Source organism: Pangasianodon hypophthalmus, chromosome 10 (assembly GCF_027358585.1).
Source record: "Pangasianodon hypophthalmus isolate fPanHyp1 chromosome 10, fPanHyp1.pri, whole genome shotgun sequence".
NCBI lineage: Eukaryota > Metazoa > Chordata > Actinopteri > Siluriformes > Pangasiidae > Pangasianodon > Pangasianodon hypophthalmus.
Window position 1 is genome coordinate 10587504 of NC_069719.1, and position 15031 is coordinate 10602534.

The 15031-nt window shown below is 37.9% G+C and overlaps 1 protein-coding gene across 4 annotated transcripts in view; it reads left to right on the top strand.

Moving 5' to 3' along the window:
- The window catches only part of LOC113538935 (protein unc-79 homolog), a 35576-nt gene that overhangs the window by 1439 nt on the left and 19106 nt on the right, over positions 1–15031 (top strand). For 3 of the 4 annotated variants that reach the window (XM_053237717.1, XM_026934408.3, XM_053237718.1), the window contains exons 2-18: positions 970–1090; positions 4202–4515; positions 5197–5367; positions 6264–6359; positions 6462–6517; positions 6606–6735; positions 7298–7362; positions 8072–8160; positions 8535–8575; positions 8942–8970; positions 10888–11117; positions 11544–11715; positions 12097–12327; positions 12434–12624; positions 13539–13662; positions 14247–14387; positions 14757–14972. In XM_053237717.1, coding sequence (XP_053093692.1) covers positions 970–1090; positions 4202–4515; positions 5197–5367; positions 6264–6359; positions 6462–6517; positions 6606–6735; positions 7298–7362; positions 8072–8160; positions 8535–8575; positions 8942–8970; positions 10888–11117; positions 11544–11715; positions 12097–12327; positions 12434–12624; positions 13539–13662; positions 14247–14387; positions 14757–14972 — 2417 coding nt within the window. The remainder of the gene's footprint in view (positions 1–969; positions 1091–4201; positions 4516–5196; positions 5368–6263; positions 6360–6461; positions 6518–6605; positions 6736–7297; positions 7363–8071; positions 8161–8534; positions 8576–8941; positions 8971–10887; positions 11118–11543; positions 11716–12096; positions 12328–12433; positions 12625–13538; positions 13663–14246; positions 14388–14756; positions 14973–15031) is intronic. The other variant, XM_026934410.3, reaches the window with a different exon arrangement.

The following is a 15031-nucleotide window of genomic DNA, read 5'->3' on the forward strand; positions in this document are numbered from 1 at the left end:
TTGTGCTGGTTTGCTTATCAAGATAGTACAATATCTATATTTCATACAGAGTACATTAAACCTGATTCAACTCAAAAGCAAACTAAAAAAGAAAATATAACAGAAGTATTGTCACTTTTTTTTTCGGCACATTACCTGTTCAATTCTTCACATTACCTGTTCTAATGCTATAACATCTCTAATAAAGTTAATATTTTATCAGTTAATACCTTCTCAGTGGCATGCACCTTTATAGACTTTTATAGAAAGGGACGAAACAGAAGAAAGGCCCAAAGTCTTGCATTTCCCCTCACAATAGCACTTGGTGAACAGGAATAAACAGTTAGAACTTGGTTTAAAGGTGGATTCAACGATTTTTAAACCGGAATAAATTTTGTGATATGTGTAAAACATTCTCATGTTCTGACAGCTTGAGATATAAAACTCTGGTCTCTGTTGTTTCTGACTCTGTAAACGAGTGGAAAAAACACATTATGTGGACCACCAACATTTAACCAATCAGGGCAAAGAGGTGTGTCTACTTTCCAAAACTTCAGAAAACATCTTTCCTGCACTAGCATTCAGATGTTCTACACTGTGCATGTGGTACAATGTTGGGCATAAATTGTTTGAAATTTGAGTTTCAAAAAACAGCTTTAGTTAACGTCTGCTGAAACTGTTCACTACCTTTTTTGTGTTTGTCTCCTATTTTCTGTGTCAAATCTGAAAGTCATATACACTTTGAAATTCTGTGGCTTTTGAATGGCTTTTGAATGGGAATGCTGGGAAAGCTGCCTTTACAATCTCAGTATTTTCTGTCCATCACTGTGTGTGTGTGTGTGTGTGTGTGTGTGTTCAGTCATGGTGTACAATGCAGTTAAAAGCAGCAGATTTGGCTGAACTATAGGCCCATTTATGTTCTTTAATCCTCAATGAAGGCACTGAGGCCTTGCTTTCTGTTGATTCTGTATCACTTTGCTCTTTGTTTAGTTGCCTCTAAGATTCGATACTTGCAAGAGTATCACAACCGTGTGCTACACAATATTTACCCTGTGCCATCTGGGACAGACATTGCAAACACACTGAAATACTTTTCTCAAACCCTGCTCAGGTAAGTGTACTACGCTTGGACCAACAGGTGATGTAAAGATATACACTACAGATATTTGTGTTATGTGAGTTTTAGTGTTCAGCTATAAGTAGTTTTAGGGTATTTAGGCACAATTAGTATCTTTAGTATCTTATTATTTGTAATGTAGTGTAGAGACTATAGTGGCAATGGTACAGTACAGATTGTTAGTATGTTTAGAATTCTGCCCAGTACTCTATTGTGCTGAAGTAGTCAAAATGTTGGTTTTTTTTTACATTTGGCTTGCTCAATACTCTGTCTGTGATCCATACTTTAAAAAACATTTCAACCATAACTATACAGCATCAACGGAATTAAAAATATCTTTCAGTACTTAAATTTATTTATACCACACTGCTGTTGAATGCTTGATTCTGATTAGTCAGAAGCTGTTGATTGATTTTCTATGACAGCACAGCTCTGCCAATAGTTCAAGGTTTATATTAGTGCATTCGTTCTAATATTTTATCGTTTCTATAGTAACAACTTACACAGGGACTTGGTGGACGTTCCACATAAAAGGATTAAAAACATATAACTGTTGATATGGTGCAGCTTCCTCTGAGGAGTCATTTATTTAGGGTTTTTGGAAGGAGTCTTCAGTGTCAGCACTTTGTGACAGAAAAAGGTAAAGCTGTAACTTTAAGTTTTCTGGTGTGAGAAAGTCTTCAGGAAAGAGGGATTTGCAGTTTCTCGTTAAGGCAAGCTGCATTTTTTTTTTGTCTTACATAAATGTAATTATAAATGGATGAGGTGTTTTTCTTAATATTTCTTTCTTAAATAAATGAACTGCAGTCATTGGGAAATTATGGTATAAGAAGAATAAAACACTTCAGGATTTGCTGCTGTTGGAAAATAATCAACTTCAGGGTGATAATTCATCACACTACCCTGTCATTGATTATTTTCCTATAACAGCACACCCCATTGTGTTTTATTGCTTACTTAATAGAGCATGATCTAGTAACCTTGTATAAGATAAAAGTTGTTTATTTCATGATTATTTCAAATTTTTTTGCAGAAATGCCTAGTATAAATTAAGGTTACAGGAAGAACAGCAGTGATGACAGCCTCTATATGCAAGGACCATAAGTCATTTTCCAAAAAGAAAAAAGTAACCAGTTTAAAACACTTTTTATGCTTAGGTTTTTGCAGACACCTGTTTTACAGAGTGCCCGGGGTTAAAAAAAAAGACGAGCAGTGAAGCTTGAGAGCAGGATGGCAGGGACACAGCATATGTCACAGTCTTAGAGAGAATAAGCCAGACAGAGAGAGGATCGAGCAGCCAAATGGATATTTGATACAAGGCCATAGTAGTGTTTCAGCAGGACTGCTGCAGGGGGCTAATGACATGTAACTGAAAAGGGCAAGAAGTCTTGTGGGAAAGTTTATGTTGTCTGAGTAAGGGGCCAAAAAAAGCTAGTAAACTCTCATTTGATATGAGACATAAATAGTAGTCAAGATCAAGCACTTCGAATGAGTCTACACTTACTGTCATGATAATTATTTAGGTAATAGGGTTGAAATATATTATATTACATTATATTATTTATAAAAATATTTATAGCAAATAAAACATGTAACTAATTATACATTGCTTTACTGTTTATATAAGACAGAATTCTTTAATTGCTCGCTTGTCCATGGAGTCTTGAATTACATGTTTGGACATGCAGAATAGCATCAGTGTGTGTGTGTGTGTGTGTGTGTGTGTGTGTGTGTGTGTCTGTGATTGTCTTTTGTGCATTTACTGTTATTGAAATTATACTGATGATGAACATAAATGATTAGTTAAAAGCTTAGTTAGGACTTAAAATTATACTCTTTATGATTCAGTTTATTATGTTTAATTAACATATGTATTGTCCATTATACATTTGCAAAAAGATTTATATAGAAACAGCAGGACTGAAATCTTATAGAGTATAATTTTATGCTATTCTGTGCTATTCTCTTTGTGTATTACCATCACTGTTAACAAGTAATAGAAATGTTGAACTGAATTCTATCAATGACATGCATATGTTTATAGATAAATGTTTATAGAGTTTGCAGTTTGACCAATGACACATCACACTGTTTTTATGTAATGTGCATCAAAAGACAAAATTTTTTCTCTTCCCAACGCTCTCAAGCCCATCATAGATCAATAAAATTTTGCTGCCATTTTCCTTCAGAGAATTAGGGAAAAATACTCCCAGGAGACAGCAAACACAAATGTCCATCCCCCATTAGTCCACAAGCATAATGCTACCAGCCATCCCGTTTGAAGCAACCTTATTCCTTTTCCATTACAGTTTCTTCCCTAACCGTAGACTAGCTACATTTATTTTAGAACTGAAATCCATATGCCTGTTGGATCTCATTAGTTCTCTTCCCCAATGATACTGAGCAAGTATCATAATGTACTTACATACTGACATTATTTTTTATGATGCAATAAACATGTGTTGTGATCAGGGAACTTTTAGTCTAACCTCACATACATGTTTATTACTGGCTGAAGCATGTTTCAGAAGTGTCATCTCTGTATTTGTGCCCGAACCAATTTGAAATTGCTCTCATCTTTGACAGCCCCTGCCATTCTTTCTTTTTTGTTTCTTGAACAAAGCATGGTTATTTGGCCTCCTAACTGATTTGACTTGCACGGCTGCCTCGCAATTGATTTAATCAGAGAGGTCAGTGTTTCTTTAACGCTTTTCCTCTGGAGAAGTACGGGGCTGCCACTGAAAACATGCCATTTTTTTATATTTTTGCTCCTTGTCACCAGATACGCATGAGATGCAGTGATCATTGCAGTTCTTTGCAAGCTTCTGTTGGCACCTTTTTGTTTTTCAATAAAATTAAAAAATAATAATTTTAAGGAATAATGCCACTTTCATAAGTCAAAAATAATTTTAAAAAAATCAAAAAGAAAAAACACACATGCTCAGTGATGTAAGAGTGGAGACACTGCATCCTATGTGGGGTTTATCTGGGTTTGGTTCTTTTCTACTTACACTGTCTCTGTAGAGCCATTTCAATGTAATGTGCTGTTTCTTTGTGTCTTTGTTGTCTCTTTTTTTCCCCTGTTCCCCTTTCCCCCCGGAGCAGCATCCTGTCCCGTACAGGCAGGAAGGAGAGCCAGGAAGCTTCCAATTTGGCCGTGCCCATGACCATGTGTCTTTTTCCTGTGCCATTCCCACTCACCCCATCTCTAAGACCACAAGTCAGTTCCATCAACCCTACAGTTACTCGCTCCCTCCTTTACAGCGTTCTGCGGGACGCCCCGGCCGACCGGGGGGGGGCCGCCCAGCAGAGTCGGGACGCTCAGCTCTCAGAGTACCCCTCTCTGGACTATCAGGGGCTTTATGCCACCCTCGTCACCTTGCTTGACCTGGTGCCCCTGCTGCAGCACGGTCAGCACGGTGAGTGATCCGTAGCCAGGGTTCTCAACACTATAACATGTCATTTCGTCCAGTGATACCTAAAAAAGGTGAAGGACCAAAGCTGTACACTTCTGATATACATGTATAAATACATACAGTATATCAGAATTGTATTATATTCTGATCAATAAATATTGGAAATCTCTTCATGTTTCAGATTCACAATTAAATAATCACTCACCTGATAGCCATGACTTACTGAACTTAATTCATATACTCAACATGCAGAGGTAGCCATTTTAAAAGCTTCTGACCTGCGCTAGTATCTTTGCCAGCATACTGGGTCTTTGTATGGCATGAATAGTTTATCACTCTTTAGAGCCCATATTACCACTCAAGTGCTCTACACCCCACTGAAGATAAACTCTTTCACTGAGCAGAGAGTGATCCACACTTTCTAAGGCTTTTATTAAAATAGCTGTAAAGTTTCCTTTTCTTTCTTTGCCTTGAATTTCAGAGATTTGCTGACTGTCTGGTGTCATACCCACATATACAATACTCTTTCTTCCAGGAATGTTTAATACAAACAGTGTAAATAATTTTATACTACCTTTAACAGTACCTGAAATTGTGTGAATCTAAATCCACATGTAGAGCAGGAGCCTGTTACATTAGTTTCTCTTTTTTGTCTCTTTACTTTTCTCCTCTTCCCCTCATCAGATCTGGGGCAGGCCATATTTTACACAACAACTTGCCTTCTACCCTTTCTCAGCGATGATATTCTCAGCACTTTGCCCTATACTATGATCTCCACCTTAGCCACCTTCCCTCCCTTCCTACACAAAGACATCATAGAATACCTGAGCACATCCTTCCTCCCTATGGCTATATGTGAGTATTATCCTGTTATTATTTATAAAAAGGGCACTGCTATCATCCTTTAAATAAAATTTTGATTAAAGAAATTTCTGATAATAATAATAATAATAATAATAATAATAATAATAATAATAATAATAATGTGATTCATTTAATTGTATTTAATCATCAGAGGTTAAATGGCCGCTGTCTTTTCTATGAGTGTATAGTATATAGACATATACATTTTGTTCTTTATCTCTGTAAAATGTAAAATGGAGCAAGAGATGACAGATTGGGGGCTTGCAAAGACCAAGGGCTATCTTCAATAGAGTAGATTTCACATCTAGAGCCAAGTAAAATGGAACACTCTGTCCCAAAGATCATGATGACATGATGTTCTCACAGCTTGAATTCCCAAGATACTGACAGTGACAGTGAGAATCAAACTGTACACATCTGTTTGTTATCTGAAATCATTTTAATGGGCGGTGAATGTTATTCAGTCTTGCATCCATGCAAAGGTTTTTCATTTATACATACAGTATATTTTTTTCAGAAGTGCTTTACATTAAGGTTCCACTGAGTGACATTATTTAATTAGTTAGCATGAGCAAACCGTTTACTTCAGCATTACTGGACCATAAGTGACTTTAACAAAATAACTACCACTTGTATTAATTTTTGCTAATTTATGTGGCTTACTTTTAATCATGATTTGCATAAACATTAGTGAATGCAGATATATTTTGTCAACAATTAAATATCAATTACATTACTTTCTTGCTTATATTGTTACTCATTTTGTTATTTGCTGTAGTTCGTGGTTTTTAATGTTAACTCATGCAGAAAATATTGTTAGCTAAGGAACCTTTATGTAAACATTGCCATTTATTTCTATAAACTGATGCCTTGTGATTTTTTTAAAGTGGGTTCAACTCGGAGAGAAGGAGGGGTCCCTGCATACGTCAATCTATCTGCTTCCTCTATGCTAATGATTGCTATGCAGTATACCTCAAACCCAGGTAGATACATTTTACGTGTTCCAGTGTTCTGGAGAATATATTCAATGAATAATGACAAGAAAATAAACATTAGCTGATCAGTTGTTTTTATGCTGATATTAGTGTACCACTGTCAGCTTTTGGAGTGCCTGATGAAGTATAAGCAGGAAGTGTGGAAGGTAGTGTTTTTAGACCCTGTTATCTCTTGAGAGTATTTCAATGTTGGGCATTGCCTCAAAAAAAAAAAGATTCTTTTACTGTTTTTAGGACCTTCTGTATGTAATATCTTATGGACCATCCCAAGTAAAGCCTCCTGCTGTTCAAATGCTCTTCCATTACTGGCCTAATCTCAAGCCTCCAGGTGCAATTAGTGAGTACAGGGGGCTCCAGTACACAGGTGAGTCAATATTGTTGGTCCATTGAGTTCTGCTTATGTATATACTCACAGGTTTGTACAAACCTGACTGAATGTATGCTTTTCTTGATCTTAAGGGCATTTTGATCTAATGGCTTGTGCTAAAATTTGTTTCTAAGACAAAAAAAAATGAAGCTAATGCCGCACGAAATTCTGTCCAAAATATGTTTTTAAATCTAAATTTATTAAGCAGTTTTTATGTAGTAAAAGCAGCCCACAAGTGCTTAGGATATGTGGATTTTTTTTTTTCAAACTACTGGAAAAAGCATTTCTCATAGAGCTAGTGAAGAGAATTTGTGCATTAAGTGTTATTTCATAGCTATGATGTCATCAATATTTTTCTAAAATGTGTAAAATCGTAAAAACAGAGGAAATCTTTCTATGAGTAGGTGAGCCCAAACACTTGACTGGCACTCTAAGAGCTTTAAATCACCAAAATATCTGATTTTATGCTGTTTTTCATAATCTTTTTTGTTACTTATTTAAAATCATGCATTAAAATGTTCTTTTCTTTCTCCTTTGCTCCTCTCTCCCACTTCTGCAGCCTGGAATCCCATTCACTGCCAACATATTGAGTGTCAGAATTCAATTAATAAGCCTGCAGTGAAGGTACAGTACAAACTGGTTTACTAAAGTTGATCTCATTTAAATATGCATGCATTCATATGTATCTATTTTCTTTCAGTCGCATTTTCCACTATATAAGGCCTAAGACGCGCACACCTTTGCAAGCAAGTGCACAAACACACACAAACATGCACACGTCGCTGATAATGTCTGTAGCCATTTATCCTTCTCCATCAATATTGTCTGGGCTTGCACACTGAAGTGAGAATGAAACAGGAATAGACATGCCCCGCATTTCAATTATTGCAGGCCTGAGAGGGGGCAGTGCATTCTGGGCAGGAGGTGGAGGAGCTTAATTGGAAGAGATGACCCGGTGCTGCCGGAGGATGGGGTGATCGCATGAGTAGAAGAGCTCTGTAAATTACTGGCCATTGTATTAAGAGCTGCAGCCCAACTACTGACCCTTGTCATTAAACAGAATAAGTACTTCAGGGCTTCAATATGGCAATGAATTTAATCTGACGTATTGCAGGGTGTATGTGCTTGTGACATTAAATCTCAAATGATTCCGATAATGTCAACAAATCCTACTTTTAGGTGCATATCTGAAAATAAGTTACATGGTAAACAACCAGTGTGAATCTTACTGACGGTCTTTTGCTATTGCTAATATTGTCTAATTTGTGTGACAGTTATTGTGATAATGTGGACCTGGAGTCCAGTAACATGCCTGTTGTATTTTTCCACTCAGATGTGCATCGACCCGACTCTCTCGGTTGCTCTGGGAGACAAGCCTCCTCCTCTGTATATCTGTGAAGAATGTAGTCAGAGGATTGCAGGGTAGGCTTTATTTATTAGGTACACTCTAGGTACACAGTGGTCTGTGAATGAGTGTCTCACTGGTCATGGTGTTTGCTCACATCAGTAGTTACCATGGTTATATTATCCCCTCTTTGCCAAGAGTCTGTAACATTATCATTGTTAATTAAACAGCTGTGGGTTTTACCCTGTTCATTAATCTTGCCTTTCATGTGGCCTCATCTTGTAAATGACCTGTAGCATTGTGTGAAGAGATGTTGAAAGAGAAAAGAATTGAGTCAGTGTAAGCAGGGTTGGCAGAGTGCTGTCAGTTGTCAATATTGGTTTTTAAACCAATCTTGTATGAGACATGAATGTTTCATGTGTGTTCTTCTTCTTATGTTTTGCATCTGTAGAGACCATGCAGAGTGGCTGGTTGATGTGCTCTTACCTCAAGGTCAGCATTATTGTTCATCTTGTAGATATTTCATGTTGAATAATAACATACCCCACACATAGACACACTCATACACACAGTCAAACCACACACAGAGATTCTGGTTACACATGAATAATTTTAGCCTTGCAAGTGAGATGATAGACTATAAAAACATTTATTTATGAACCTCCTGCTCATTCTTCTATATAAATAATCCAAATATAAAGCTTTTACCAGGCAGTCAAGTGTGTTACACATCTGGATTGAGCTACAGTGGACCTACATTCCAGATATTTAGGATGTGATGTAAAAATTCACAAATTTTTATTTTGACAGAAGAGTGATATTTTAATAACAATATCCTATATTGTTTCACTCAAACAGCTGAAATATCTGCTATATGTCAGAAGAAGGTAAGATCTTCATCAATAGTATTTGATGTCTGTTCTTTTCTTGTATTGGGGGGGGGGGGGTAGTCATGTCAATGAGACATCATGTCTTTCAGCATGGGAATGGGTCATTCATTGTGCATATGTCAAATAGAATTACAAAATTTTGTCTTATTTCTGCCTTTTCGCTTGTGTACTTTTACACAGAACGCACCCTGACATTTATATTCAGGTTACACAAGCTGTATTTAGACTGGCTCTCATTGTGTCTGTGACTATTCTTGTGTCTTGCATGGTGGTTGCCATGGTAGTCAGGATCTCATCTGTAATAGATATAATCAGCTCACGTTCTTACATCTGCATGCATGTTGTTGCCTCTCGTGAAGTCTAATATGCTGCATCAGCCTGTAGATCTGTAGCAACATTACATTTAAATGGTTGAACAATAATGTCTAACCATTACTGTTCGATCCTTTTAGATAGTAAAGTGATTAGAACTGAATATACCCTACCAGTGTGAATTGAATCCCTTAAACTCTTATAATTATTTTTCTTATTATTCATTTATTCATTTTAAAGCATACTATTCAGTAATATCTATGAATTATTCAGTTAGTACAATGAAAGTAATAGGAGAGAAATGTAGTTACAAGAGTGATGAATACAAGTGTGGATCCACCGACAAGTCCTTGAGGCTCAAATATATTAATGCTAATTCAGTGCTGGTGATTTTAAAGTATATTTATCAAATCACAATGAAATTATATGAAAGTATATATGATATAGTCTGTGTATCGTCAGTGTCATATTCTGCTGATTAAAAGTCTACGTCTCAACACAATACACCCTTGAAAAATTCATTCATAGTCAAGTGTCCCTACTGACAGACAACATGCTTTTCTTGTTCATAATGGAACTAGAAGGCCATGATGATGTGTGTCCTGGAAAACCTCCTTGCTGTGTTTTCACAGTAAGCCAGAAAGCAGTGGGTGGTAATCTCAGGTACACTGCCTGAAACAGTCACACAACGTTTTCATATGAGGCAGCTGTCCTGAAGCTTACAGTGCTTTGCTCATTTTTAATCCACAATCTTTTAAATAGGCTTTGTCATTGTATAATGCAAAATGTTCTTTTGACTATTATGTGTACTGGGCCAGGTTTCTAATTTAGATAAGTGTGTTGCTTAGAATGCATCTTATTTATGCGTACTTGATTCCTTGTACACCTTTTAAGAACCAGAAATAATGATAATAATAATAATAATAATAATAATAATAATAATAATAATAATGCCCTTTATATCAATACCAGTAATCAAAATAATTTATTTAATAGGTGTCCTTGGCATTAATATACTATAATGCTGGATTTGGGTTCTCTCCATCCTAGAGAAGCAGGAGGTCATGTGTCCTTATAACAAGACCATATCACGTATAAATAATCAATTCAATCCCCAAACAGATGTGCCAAAACCTTATTTTTAAGGGTGTCTGCATGGCAGTTTGCTGCAGTCACTTGCTCTTACCATTTGCACTGCCATTTCTGTTCTGCTGTGACAGATGGACCCAGTAAAGGAGCATATCAGAATAATATAATATTTAATACTAATAATACTTATAATACTTAATGTTAATATAGCATAGTAACACTGTATATCAGGAGTGCGGCTATTAGGGAATGATCAGATTAAGCCTGTCCTGTCCTTGACCATGATTTTTTTATTTTTAGCCAAATGAGACACTGTGGGTATAAATCTCCCTGTATTCCTTGGGTCCCTGCATATGCGTTGCTTGTAATAACTGTGTTTCTGTTCTGTGATATGGATGGATGTTATTGATTTCTCTTCCTCTTGCCATCTCCTTCTGTTCCTCTGTCTCTGCTTGGCTTTGATTTACTTACTCTCTCTGTCCGTCTGTCTCTCTTCCTGATTCTGTCCAACAGAACTGCAGCTCTCATGTGAGACGGGCTGTTGTCACCTGCTTCTCGGCCGGCTGCTGCGGTCGGCATGGCAACCGGCCCGTGCGCTACTGCAAGCGTTGCCATGTCAACCACCACAGCAGTGAGGTGGGTGCTTCAGCAGAGACTCATCTGTACCAGACATCTCCTCCCCCCATCAACACGCGTGAGTGCGGAGCCGAGGAGCTCGTCTGCACTGTGGAGTCTGTCATCAGGTACCCACACTGTCTGCACTGACCAGTACTGAGCCTGAAACTGTATGACGCATATAGGATTTACACAGTAACACACTTTCATGTGTCCCAGCATTACTACAGTTTAAAGTACTTTTCAAAAAATGTTAATGTTTTAATTGTTACAAGGTAATGTAATAAATCATAGATATTTTTCATGTCTGATATATTGTTCTTATCCAAACCAATAGTATATACAGAGTTATAAAATATTTCTGCAGTTTATCATTTTTTTTAATCAGTTCAAGCACAACATTGAGGCCTCATACCCCCAGTTACTGAAGCAGGGCATTTCATATTCCAGGATAGTAAAAATATTGACATATTGACGGTATTTTGCTGTATTATTAGATGTATCATTCATTGTGTCATTAGGTGTTGTCTGTCATTTGTCTCACATTGTGTTAGCCTGCTGAAAGAGGCAGAGATCCATGCAGAACAGCGGGAGTTTGAGATGAACCGCCGGCGTCAGATGGGCCTCTCCACCTCCCACCACTCTCTGGACAACCTGGAATTTGACAACAAAGAGGATGACCAGCATGATCAGAGGCTTCTCAGTCAGTTTGGCATCTGGCTCTTGGTAAGGAGTATATCCATGTTGATATGTGTATATGTACGTGAGTATGCATGTGTGTGTTTTTTCTGTTGGATTCTATGTGGAAAAAAATTGTAATATACTTGAATTAGGTTTCAGACTGAAAAATTATTTTCTTTATATAATAACACCATCATTACCAATACTACACAACTAAGGCTATAAGTACTGATTACCAAAATACTAGACTTCTAAAATACACACCCATATTATCATTATTTCCTTTACTAAAGCAGTCACTTGACAAATACCATACTAATACAGCTAATGCATTACTACAGCTGTACTAACAAATTACAAGCTCATCCTTTTAACCTCCATTTCCATCCACCTTTCCATTCTTCCATTCCCTTAATTCTGCACCAGGTGAGCCTGTGTACCCCCAGTGAGAACACGCCCACGGAAAGCCTTGCCCGTCTGGTTAGCATGGTCTTCCAGTGGTTCCACTCCACTGCCTACATGATGGACGATGAAGTGGGCAGTCTAGTGGAGAAGCTCAAGCCGCAGTTTGTAACAAAATGGCTCAAGACTGTCTGTGATGTACGTTTCGATGTCATGGTCATGTGCCTGTTGCCCAAGCCGGTGGAGTTTGCCAGGGTAAGAAGAGGATCTGACCTTCGCATACTAAATTGCTCATATGGATTTAGGCTCCCTTCAGACTGTATGATTGTGTGTGTTTGTGTGTGGATGTGTGTGCTTGCAGGTGGGCGGCTACTGGGATAAATCCTGCACTACAGTTTCACAGCTGAAGGAGGGCCTGAACCGTATCCTGTGTTTAATCCCCTATAACGTGATCAGCCAGCCACTTTGGGAGTGTTTTATGCCTGAATGGCTGGAGGCCATACGAACTGAAGTGCCAGACAACCAGCTGAAGGAGTTCCGGGAAGTCCTTAGGTATAGCGGTGACTGCCTATATGGATTATATGGTTTATTCATAATAGAACACTCAATATTATAGCATTTTTGCAGTTGCAGTTAAACTTCCATCTTTACTGACTTTTGTTAAAAATGGCATTGAACACGTGGTTTTGTAGCATGGTTTTGGCCCTGTTTCAGCAACAAAGCTGCCACTGCACATGATGCTTTTTGAGTTGATAACAATAAACTTATTTGCTGAAAAAAGCCATAAAACATGCATAAGACAAATTAAAGGACATAAAAATAGGTCAGTCACACAGCATTTTAGACTTTCTTTTTGCTCCAAAAACACTTGAACCCAGCCATAAAAGAGCATTGAGGATCTGGTTCAGGGATATTGGGAGCTGGGTGACTCCTGTACTGGACTAAGAAACAATTTGAAAACAATTTGAAAACTCTCCATAGGATAGAACAGATGGCAAAAAGGGGAAAATTTCTGTAATATATGCATATGAAGTAATCTATTTTCAAGTGTGATTAACACTCAGGTGTTGTGACACATAGCTTAAAGAAACCCCAGACGTGCTCTCACTTAGCCTGTCTTGGTTACCATGGCAACACACTCACCAACTAGGTGCCATGACCTTCATCACAAATAAGGTCAAACGTGGAACCCCCTTTGGCTCTGTGGAATTATTTCTGTAGTGAGCAGCCTTTTAGAGGTCACTATTAATGAGAAGACAGCAGTTTGTGTGCCTTTTAGCTAAGTCTCCTGTCCTCATTTGTCTCCTCTACGAAAAATCCTCCATGATTTTATATTCTGGATTAATTAAGTCTCTTCATTTGACCTGATAAGACGCAATGTTTCTTTTATTGCTTTGGGTTTTATTGTGAAGCAGGTGTGGTCATATTGTTTCCTCTCACCTCTTTCTCTCTACTTCCTCCTACAGCAAGATGTTTGATATAGAATTATGTCCACTGCCCTTCTCCATGGAGGAGATGTTCGGTTTCATAAGTTGCAGATTTACTGGATACCCTGCATCTGTACAGGAACAAGCCTTACTATGGCTACATGTGAGTATATGTACATGTATGTGAGAATACTACATATACCCGGAACAATCATACAAAGTCGCTGAAATAGTCACAGTAACAATTCCCTGACCTTGATTCTCTTTTCTTGTCAACTTTAAGAACTAAGTTTGTTCATACCATGTGTCTATTTTGGGAGGATTATGGGAAAAATATATAAAGACATGGCACATGCTGAGTATGGATCTGGGTCAGTGGTATCGTGAGACAAACACAGTGAGCCAAAGCTCCCAGATTTGAGTCTTTGATGTCACATTTTTAGCAACTGACTGTTCTTGGTGCATCCTAAGTGCAGTCAGCAGAGAGCCTTATCTTTAGGTCCATGAAACTTCACTGTCATTTCATTTGAGCATTTAAACATTTGCAGACATCCATATCATCCCTAAACCTGGAACATTATATTGACATTCATTGCCACAGCTTTTAAAAAGTGTTGCATCATGATGCTTCATTTTTAGACTAAACCATTTGTGCATATATCTGTGTGCTTGCACTAAACCTGATGCTTGACGTATGTCTTGCAGATAATATTGTCATAGTATATATTATGACTCAAATGTGTGCAGGTGCTGTCCGAGCTGGACATTGTTGTGCCCCTGCAGCTCTTGATTGGCATGTTCTCAGATGGTGTGAACTCTGTGAAGGAGCTGGCCAATCAGAGGAAGACTCGAGGCACAGACCTAACAGGAAATGCTGGGGCCAGAAGGGTATAACTGACATTTATCAACTCGATTGGGTTCTGTATAATCCGAATAATACATTAAATAATAATAAACATTGTGCAATATGCAGGTGCTTGTGCAATGTGCAGAGACTGCTCAATTATTGGGTGCAATATTAAAGGGAGGCTGGTTGTCATGACAACAAGGCAAAGACTAAATATAGTCTCTTTAAAAAGGCTTGATTATTGGCAAGCGAGTGATACATCCAAACACCACTGGATTACTGATAGAAAAGGGAGTAGTGGAATAGGGAAAAGCTCAGCTTAGATGCATAAGATTATTTATTTATTTATTTTTTTTGTAAATAAGGCCTCTATAATTTGCAATGATCTTGATGTGCTTGTCTGTGTGTAGGTGAGTGTGGTGTCAGACCCTGGTAGAAGGGGGCATAACAACACCCTTAGTCCTTTTCCCAGTCCGTTCCGAAGCCCATTCCGTAGCCCCTTGCGCTGCAGTCCCTTTAAGAACCTGGGTCATGCCACAGGTAACTGTGCTCTAGACCTAGACTGTGATGATGATGACATGAACCTGGGCTGCTTCATCCTCATGTTTGACCTCATTCTCAAACAGGTGACCAATGCCACAGGACCATAAACATCACTGCTTTTCACATAATCTATCTTCTAAGG